Source organism: Syzygium oleosum, unplaced genomic scaffold (assembly GCF_021117445.2).
Source record: "Syzygium oleosum isolate NSW1041296 unplaced genomic scaffold, Sole_v2.1 Sole_v2.18, whole genome shotgun sequence".
In the NCBI taxonomy this organism is placed as follows: Eukaryota; Viridiplantae; Streptophyta; class Magnoliopsida; order Myrtales; family Myrtaceae; genus Syzygium; species Syzygium oleosum.
The window spans coordinates 2,563,719-2,574,429 of NW_026607502.1; the positions used below are offsets into that span (position 1 = coordinate 2,563,719).

At 39.4% G+C, this 10,711-nt stretch overlaps 1 protein-coding gene across 1 annotated transcript; it reads right to left on the reverse strand.

Moving 5' to 3' along the window:
- Nucleotides 1-8,491: 8,491 nt before the first annotated feature.
- Nucleotides 8,492-10,090, reverse strand: LOC115682104 (senescence-specific cysteine protease SAG12-like). Its single transcript, XM_030606241.2, has 2 exons — nucleotides 9,587-10,090; nucleotides 8,492-9,365 (listed from the first exon to the last, which is right to left on the reverse strand). The coding sequence occupies exons 1-2, from the start codon at nucleotides 10,029-10,031 to the stop codon at nucleotides 8,779-8,781; spliced, it is 1,032 nt and encodes a 343-aa protein (XP_030462101.2). The 5' UTR covers nucleotides 10,032-10,090; the 3' UTR covers nucleotides 8,492-8,778.
- Between the last annotated feature and the right edge of the window lie 621 nt (nucleotides 10,091-10,711).

Sequence of the window (10,711 nt, forward strand, 5' to 3'; positions counted from 1 at the left end):
CACTTACCTAAGTTTGGCCCGAGAAAAGTCGGCTCGGACCCAAAATGGACGGCGAGCTCCGCGGCGGCGAGTGGATGGTAGAGCGGAGCAAGGCGGCCGGGCCGGCAGCGACGGCCGAGACGGGCGATGGCAGCTGAGCCCGGCTCGCGCGCTTGGGAAGGAAGGGAGGCGGCGTTGGGCGGGGCTTCGGCGCGCGGCGGCGGCGCGGCGACGGCGCGAGGAAGACGGCAGGCGGCGCTCGGCGGTCGGTGGGCTCGGGCGGCGGTCGGCTGGCGAGCGGGAGCGGGCGGCGGAACCGACGCCGGTGAAGAACAAGGAAAAGAAAGAAGAGGAAAAGAGAAGAAGGAAGAGAGAAGGGAGGAGAGAGAAGAAGTGTGTGTGGGGTTGTCGCATGGCATGGGTGAAGGGCGGACGCTGCATGGGGAAGACGTGCGCGCAGGGAGGAGGAAAGAGAGAGGAAAGAAGGAGAGAGAGAGAGAGAGAGAGAGAGAGAGAGAGAGAGAGAGAGGGACGTGATGATGGAGGGGGTGAACGTGCGCGGAGGGGACGTGCTCGGCGCGGCAGAGGAGGGAGAGAGAGAGAGAGACTCAAAGTCAAACCTCTCACTCGAGTGCGATCCAACGGACACGGTTCAAACCCGAAACAATCTAACGGTCCCCTATAATCCTAATTAATAATATAGGAAAATGGCCAAAATAAAATATACCGAAACACACCACGAGGGAGGTCTATCACCCAAATCCGCACCCGGTCAAAAATCCACTTTTCACATACTCGGTAATACCGACGCCGGCCACAATAATATCGACACCGTCCAATTAAATTCGTCCCGGAACTCCGAGAAATTCGACACCAAAGTTTGGGCTCTAAATAACGACCAAATTCAATCGAGTGCGATTCTAGCGAAATCTCTAATTTTAAAAATAATAAAAACCTAGGAGTGATCAGTTCCGGGCGAGATTTTATTATAAGCGCACTGACGAATTATACGTTTTATAAATCCCAAAAATGGGCCAAAATTCGGAATGTCACACTAAGGGCAATTTTGGATGGACCATTAACAGAGGCAAATATGGGACTCAATTAATAGTTTTTGATTTTTTATGAGACAGAAAAAGTTCATGGTAAAATTCGAACTAGATCTAAAGTTAGTGATTTTTTATGTAATAAGAAAAGTTTAGGGAGAAATTGGGACTACACCAAAAGTTGGGAGCTTTTTATAAAACAAAAACAAATTTATGATAGAACTGGGATACAGCTAAAGTTGAGGATATTTTAGGATATTAGGATAGTTTTGTTATACAATCTGACCTGAAAATTAGAAAAGGGCCCTGAGCTCATTTTGACTCTCAAGTAAAGCCCAAGATCACTCTCTCTCTCTCTCCAACTGTTATTGACAAAGTATATTATACAAGCCTTACTTTCAAGTCGGAATTCCTCTTATGGGACTCACTTTGCATACATCCTATTAACCATTCATCAAGTTACTCGACAGTTTGGCCCCCCTTTAGGAATTTCCACCACCTTTAAAGTCGGGCTTATTTCGACTAGATTCTCTGAGATGAACCATGACATGTCTCAATACAACGTGGATGTTTATCAAAGAATGTAGATGAGGTTGAGAGTGCCTAATACAATTGTCGCCCGAGGAGATTACAGGGACTGAAGATTTGGAAGGAGAGATGGAGGAACAACACACCTTGCCGGAATACTTCAGCCGGGAGATAGACCCGGAATGCTTACCCTCTCTCCCAAAAAACGTCGGTTCGGATGAAGCGCAAGCGGATCCTTCTAATTTGGCCCCGGCAGAACAAGCGGCTTAGTCAGACCTCCCATTTGTATTAGCGTGTCTACATTGCACTTCCTTTTTTGAAGCCAAATGTATCAACTTTTCAAACCAATAAAATGAAATGTTTCTATATCGGGTTGGGCATTCGATTTATTGTTGTGGGTTATTATTCAATGACTTCTTCGCATAAGAGTTTAAAATTTCTTAGATAGGTAGCATTCCTACCCCCTCTTTAATGAAATCTTGTCAAAAGACTGAATTCTCACAAATGCCGAGCTTGGGATAAGTGCTCATGCTCGAACTTGATCGCCGGGGAACCGGGCCCAACCTTGATGAACATGGGCCTAGGCACTGGGGACCTGTGCTCAGGTGTGGGTCCGACCTCGATGGATCCTAGTATGAGCATCGGGGATTCGAGCATGAGTACTGGGGTCTCACGATAAATATATTTTCCAATTCATTTTCAAATTTAAGCAAAACATACTAGAAAATTACTTCCGAAAAATATTTTTTAGAAATGTTACATTTTTAGCGAAATAAATGGAGCCCAAGAAGTTAAACGTTTTTCTCACTTAGAGTAACTCATACCCGCACTTTATGTACGAAGTCTTACCTATTATGCGGGAAAGGGGCCTACTTACTACCAATGCGTCCATTCCTCCCCAACCTAGTTAATAATATTTATAAATGGAGCGAATTTTCATAACTTTATAATAATGAGAGCTTTTTTCTTAACTTTTTAGTCTACAGCATATCTCTCTCTCTCTCTCTTCACATATTGATGATCAATGTTGGAGTGATAATAGATTTAAGAAACTTTATTCAGGCGACCTTATATCCAATTGATTTGATAGAATGAGTGATTTGAAGGAGAGAATAATTATAATTTTGAAATCAATCGTGGATAATCTGTTAGTATGGCTCGCAATCCTTATGAGGTGAACATTCGGGGAGTGTAACAAATTGCTAGGGAGCTCAAATAACTCTCTCACAAGATAGTGCTAGTGTTTTCATTTATGCTTGTACGAAGTCTCCCAAGTCTTACTGATCGTAACATGATTTATCATTTTTCCATTTATCATATTTTAATTAGAGTTGCCACTAACTTATTCACAGGCTGGTTAGAAGCCATGTAAGACATAGGAAACAAACCTTACTTTTGCGAACTAGAGATTTAGGGTTCGAGATCTTGGTTTTGCTAATTTTACCTTAAACCTGTTACTAGTACTTTTTTCTCTTTTCATAAAACATTATTTGATGCAATCATGTTCTGATTTTTATTTCTAAACATCCAATTCTATATGGGCATAAGAGCTCAAACAATAAATAAATAAATCAACAAAAGTAGATAAAGAAAATGAAAGAAAAGAAAATAGTTTGAGCTTTGTCGGGCAAAATTAATACAATTCTTTATTATAACGCCCTGGGATACGACCTTGTGAGCTACGCATGAAAACTGAACGAGTAATAATCTAAAGAACAAAAATTTTCTAATTTATACGATTTTTTTTGGGTCGAACTAATCTGTACGATTAAACTAGCAGTAAATTGAAACTAATCATAGTGTCATGAATTCCCTTAACTTTTTTATGTCACCAAAAACCTAAACTTGCTCACTGTGAGACAAATACTCAAATTATTTTTTGTCACGAAAAAATCCAAACTTATACATGTGTGACATATATACCCTCTATTTCAGTTTTATCCGTATAAGTTTGGATTTTTTTATTACACAATTTTTTTTTTGAGTATTTGTGTCACAATGGGTAAGTTTAGAGTTTTTAGTGACACATAAAATTCCCTTAACTTTTTATGTCACCAAAAACCTAAACTTGCTCACTGTGAGACAAATACTCAAATTATTTTTGTCACGAAAAAATCCAAACTTATACATGTGTGACATATATACCCTCTATTTCAGTTTTATCCGTATAAGTTTGGATTTTTTATTACACAATTTTTTTTTGAGTATTTGTGTCACAATGGGTAAGTTTAGAGTTTTTAGTGACACATAAAAAATTTAAGGATACTTGTATCACGATAGGCATTGTTTAGAGTTTTTTGTGATATTAACACTATAAAAATTAAGAAAAAATCTAAATTTCTAGCGGGAAAAGTGTATCGAGGGAACCGATACGCACAAATGGAAGGGAGATTTGTTAAGGCGTAAGTGCAAAGGTACTAATTAGCTAATAACTTATTGTCTTAAATTTTGAATGAAGATAAAGTCGCATCGAATGATGTTGAGGGGCTCAAACTTGATCAATCTCCGGATGATCTCTCCAGACGAGTTACATGCCTCCTAGGTGCGCCTAGCCAACACTGCCCGCTATCAATACGTTTTATTGCTTGTAAACTCATGTTTCCTCTCTTCAAGACATTCCCATTTAGGCTTCATCTTTTCCATCTCTGTGGAAGAAGGTAGTGGTGGGGTCGTTCATAACCCACTATTACACTAAAATTCCTCAGATAATTGATTAATTTGGGACTGGTTTGATAAAATTAAAAACTAAATGCTGAGAATTTAAGTATTGAATTTTGAGTGCTCAAAGTAGAAACAAAAAGTTATTTTTTGAGCAACTGAAAATTGACCATCGATATTCTTACCGTAATTAAAACTGCGATAAGTGTTGATAGATTTTAGTAGTATAATTGGCAATATTCCTATTGCCATCGATTACATTTTTCTACTTAATGAATTAAGTAACACATTTCTTACTCACCATATTAAATGATTTTTTTCTATTTAATTGAATCTCTTAAATCAATATTTGGTATAGTTACTACTAAACATTTCAATTTTCGACACTTAATTTGTGTTATTAAACAGGTTCATTAGTAATTAAGAAGCTTGGTCAGCTTCAACTTCAACTTTACTTGGTCAAAGACAGTTCGTATGAGAATATATAAAATTCTGAACCTGGTGAATATTCCACTTTCGTTGTAATCAAAAGGAGAAAGTGGATTACAACGAAAGCGGATGAGTGTTGTCTCCATTTTACAGTATTATCATTGGTAGGAACACATCCGCTATGGTTATTTATTGATTTTACTGAAATTATTGCTCGACCCGTCTCAAGAAAACATTTGAAATGAATTTTAATGTTTTTATATAAAATTTATTTTGAAAATTTGATATTTTTACTAGGGGTGAGTTGTTCCCGGTCCAGTCCGGTCCGGTCCAACCCAAGAACAAGGAACCGGACCGGGAGGACCAGTTCCCAATTTCTAGGACGGGGAACTGGACCGGCTAGTCCTGGGAAAGTGGACCGATCAGACCATCGATCCGGTCCGGTTTATATGTGACCAATCACTTATTGGTAAAGGCAAGAGAGAATTTGGACAATTAGATTAGGCTTTCTATTTTTTTCAAAAATTTTAAAAAGTAAATAATTAAATATAAATTAGAAATATATATTTATCGATCCGGTCAGATCGATCCGAGCCGGTCCGGTTTCCACCCTAAAACCGGGAACCGGACCACCCGGAAACCGGTTCCACTTTTAGGAACCGGGAACAGGACCAATATTCTCGAGAATCGGGCCAAACCAGTTGGTCCGGTCCGGTCCGGTCCGATTCCGGTTTGGACAGTCCATCTTGCTCACCCCTAATTTTTACTATTAATAAATCTTCTGAGTCATTTGTTAAGTAAGCAATTATGGAAAATTTACGGTATCCAATACACTATTTTTCTCAAGTCATGTGACTTATTTGCAAATTTGAAATATTTATAATTATTATGTTTCAAAAGTACGCTAGACATTGCACTTTTGGCTTCATCTTCCGCTTCTTTGTGAAAGAAGGTAGCGGCTGATGAACTTTCACTCGCCAGCCACAGGCAAGGGTCGGGATGCTTCCCACGACGAGGGCGTCGGATCTGGGTGAGGGACCACTCCTAAGTGGAGGAGAAAAAGAATTAAAGAAAAGGAAAAAAGAAAAAATTATAAAAAAAATTCAAAAAGTATTAAAATATTATTAAAAAAATTTCACATCAGTGTCGGCCAGCTACGATTGGCCGAATGGACAAAATTGGCATAAATGAAAAAACTTTAGGAATGAATTGGCAAGAAAAAAGAAGGTTTATGACTGAATTGACATAATTGCAACAGATTTAGAACTTTTTAGGTAATTTTCCATAAATCTCGTGTCTAAACCATGACATATTTTCTGGGTAAAAACAACACCTATGACCGCAAAAATATTTTCCTAGCGACATGTCAAATCTTTGTCACGAAATGCTTTGCTCTCGCCACATGTTCATGGCAATAGGGCAGATCGTTAGCCACGAAACATGTTTCCTCACTAAAGATTATACAACTCCGCACAAAGCTTTCGTGGCCGTATAAAGCATTTCTGGCCTTCAAAAAGTGCTCGTGGCAATTTTTTTTGGACGTGTGTGTTGACAATACATACTGTAAGCATTCATTATAAGCTAATTTTATACGTTGATTATAATTTCATCCCTAAACATAACAACAATTAACTAATCTTGTTGGTTAGTACAGTCATCATATATAATTTCATAACATTTAATGACCCAATTTTGTACCTTGATAGATCATATGCTAATTGGAAAATATAGTAAAAAGCATAAGCAACTACATGTTGTTATTAATTATTACACCCATTTTGCAAAAACATGTATATAATTTTGAGAAGACAATAACAATTGACGATACATAAGTAAATTACCAATATTTGATAATTAAATGAAAACTATCTGTTAAATAAGTAAGGTTACTATAGATGATGAATGAGTATTACAAGTTTAGGTTAATGTTGTTGACACCAAAAAATGGCCAACTTTTTATTATTATTGACAAGTGACAGACTTAGTCGATGAGAGTAAAGTTTAGTGAAAACAAAAGCCATCAATGAACATAATTATTGACAGCTTGAAGGAAATCGACAACTTGCTAACAAAGTCATCAACAACACACAACGCGAAAGTTATCGACGAGAGCCTTCATCAAAACTTTAGAAATTGATTGACAAAGTCATCAATAGTGAGCAATTTAACAGCTTGGTAGTTATGTCTAATACTGAAATTTTAGTATTTTTTTGTAACTTCTTGTTGATAAATGTTGCTAGATAATAGGAGATTGTGGATAGTGTAACTTCTTGTAACCGCCGATAGGTTTATAAAGTTGTTTGTTCCAAAAATAGGATTAGTAAGTTATCTTTTCAAATTCAATAACTACTTGTAACCAATTGCGGGCTATAAATATCCATATTATACTCTTTATAAAGGATTATCTCTCAATCAATCAAATAACTCAGCGTTCCTTTGCATAATTTATCTTTTATCTTTACTATCCTGCATTTTACATCACTACCAATGATTGTCCCTAGTGTCTTACTTCTAAATTTCTTGTCATTTACTTTCCTATCGAAAATCAACAAAGGACCCTTCATAACCTTTGGCGATTCACATCAATCCATCTATCTATCTTGAAGTCTATTTCATCATTTTTGGTGAAACATTTTTTTGGCGAGCTCGGTGGGACGCATTTTGTTGAATCAAGGAGACTACAGTGGCAAGAACCAAAAATCAACAAGAGTCCGACAATCTTGCTGGCAACAACAATCCAATGCCACAAGCTGATGACGGGGTTCTTTGCACATTCTAAATTTTCAACCATTGGGAAAGCGACATAAAGAAATCAACTCAAAGAAGTCAATCTTTCAAGGCATCTTAGTGAAGAGCAATCAAGGCATGTTGTTCCAAATTCCCACTTGGTGTCAACCATGAGAAGATTCCTTGAAGAACAGCAAAATCACATGGCTAATTACATCGTGAGCCATATATCAAATATGATAAAGCCAATAATTATCAAAGATTGTGCAGAGGCCCGAGTTTTAATCAAGGCCAAAGTAATGGAGATCGCCCAATTCAAGCTGGTCAAATAACATAATTTGAAACAATACTTGGGCAAAACAAACTGGTAGACAGCTTGGTCAAATGCCAAATGTTGAAAATATAAGGCTAGTGGCCGGATCCACTGGTACTACCGAATGTGAATATCCCTATTAGGCCAGATTTGCCAATTAACATAAATTTGGATAACCCAGCAAGACCAGCATCACCGGCTAGGGGTAGGATGGTCTACTGAATCAACATTTCAATGCGATAAGATTCGCTGACGATGTTTATCAGGAGTTAGCATTAAAACGAGGAAATTCTATCCTAATTGGGTTGATAGTGTATCCTGTCTCAAAAGATTTAAGACTCTTGACTTTACTATTTTTACTGGAGATGAGGAACAATCAACCATTGAGCATATTGGTCAATTTCTTGTCCAGTGCGGAGAAGCAGGTACTAATAAATTCCTAAGACTTTAGTTAGTTCATTTGTCTTTGTCAAAGACCGCTATCACCTAGTATACCAATTTGCTGCCCAATTCAATTAATAATGGGGCAGAAATGGAAAGGCAGTACCATTCTCAATTTATAGAACCATACCTAAAGTATCAGCTGCCGATTTGGCTAGGATGTTTTAGTGCAATAACGAATCAATCAATCAATTTATTGTTCGATTTAAGAAAGTTAGGAATAGAGGCCTCAGTTCAATCTCAAGAAAAGAATTCACGATTCTGGCTTTCGATGGATTGCAATTCAATTTTAGAGAAAATTTTGAAGGTCAAGGCCTTGTCGATTTATTTCAATTAGCGACAAGCTTGTCTGGTGTTGGACACAATTCAGTACTTAAAATCACGCTGACGAAACTATTCCATTCATTCACGGGACGATGTTATTTATCTCGTCCCACACATTTATTCGAACACTTAAGAACCAAGTTTGGTTGGCAGCCCCTAATTTTGCTAACAACATACAGTTTTTGTTGGAGGACACACCACCCCTAGTGACGTATTGTCACGTACACTTGCTTCTTTATTGAGACGCTAGACATCATTTCATACTTTTACAGAGCCCAAGAACCAGTATCACGCATATAAGCTCATAATTTATGTTTTTATCTTCTTCTTTCTTCATGCAGTTGGATAAGAAGCTAGCATGGCAAGACCACAGAGACCGGCCGTAGAGCTCACATCCCTCTGGATCCTCATGTACCCGCTCTCACCCCACCCGGTGCCCCACGAATTCTTCATCAGCCAATACTTGGTCCCGCCAGAGGCCTTCCCGTACCCGACTGCCGTGACTGCATGGTCGATGTCGGTCCCGCACGAGCCTGTGAACACGCCGCTTGAGTAGAATCGGAAATCGAACCCGCCCCCCTCGATTGCCACCGAGACCGGCTGGTTCGCCACAGCCTGCAAGAGGGCCTTCTCGTTGTTGTCCGGCACGTCCTGGTATCCGGTTATCGAGGCTGAGTGGTTGGCCATCTTGGCCGTGTTGCAGGACCCGCCATTCCCTCGGTAAGGGTAATTCGCCTCGGTCGTGAGGCCACCATTGCTTTTGATGAACTCAAAGGCGTTGTCCATGAGCCCGCCCCAGCAGCCGTCATCGTAATCGTCACAATCCACGAGTTCTTGCTCCGAGAGTGACACCAACTTCTTCTTCTTGAGCTTGGTAATCCCTTCCATAGCCGCCACTGCCGAGAATGCCCAACAACATCCTGCATAAGGGGATAATAAGTTCTCTGGCTGGCGTATATAAATTATACAAATTAATGTACAAAATAGAATACTTGTACGATAGGTGTAAAAAGAATATAACAGTGAATTAGAGAAAATATTGTTATCTGTTATATATACGTTGTTGCCTGTTTTTTAACAGCTTGAGTACGACATGAGAATTTTGACATTTTCGCAAGACAAATTTTGCTTTTCCACTCACCACAGTCGCCTTGATCCTTGACAGATGTCACAGCCTTCTTGGTTCGCCAGTCCAAGGCAGCTGGAATGGCGGTGAAGTTCGTATACTTGAACGGTTTTGCAGCCCCAGAGGATAGGACCCTTGTGGGCCTCCTCTTGTAGCCGGTGTAGGAAGCGCGAAACTCCTCGTTGGTTAGGTCCGCGAACTTGTTCACAGCCAGTTTATACCCCACGTCCTTACCATTATTAAAGGCGCTGATGCGCTTAACGTTTTCTTTAAATATCTCATACCGTTTGGCCTTTTCGGCCGCGTCCTTGTAGTCGCGCCCGTGGATCGCCATCCACTCCTCATGTTGCTTCAACAAGTGTTCCTCCCCAAGAGGGCGAGAAAGCGTTTCCGAAACAGAAACTATAATGACCAAAAGGGTGGCTGCTGTGAGGAATGAGAGTTCGTTTCGTTTGGCCATATTCGTGGTTTGGGTACTGTCTACGACACAATTGGAGTGAGTTGGTGAGGGTGTATTTCAATTTGTGCACGAGGAACTCCAAATGGGTGTCATGGCCTTTTATAGACAAAATGTTGCTCAATTGTTGTCACTCTCACTCTCTCTCGATAACGCTCCAGTGGACTTTTGCTGCTCCTTTGTGCCCTGATAGATGTTCCGACGTAGACCCCCCAAATTGGAACTCAGCTTTGCTATTGCACGCTCATGACGAATAGCACATACTCATGATGAATAGCACATATGCAATTGAAGTGACTCTGGTTATCATTGACTGATGGGAAATTTATCAAAATGCTTCCATTAAACATTATTATGTTAGCACAAAAATAGGGCTAATTCCAAAAAAAACACCAACTTTACCTTAAGTAACGATTCTGGCTCGAACTTTTTTTATCTCAATAAAAATCACTAACTTTACTCGAGTCCCAAATCTGACCCTCGTTAACCAAAGCTTGAGATCTTATAGATTGTTACAAGCACTTTGGTATCTCCTTCACGATACTTCCCAACAAAATCCATTTATTAATATCCATCACTAGAACCCGATATTTAACTGAGATCAATTGATTAATGTCCATTCGACGTAAACTTCGAAGTTTCATGGGGAGAGCTTGGGCTTATTTCAGAAAAAAAATGTTTTG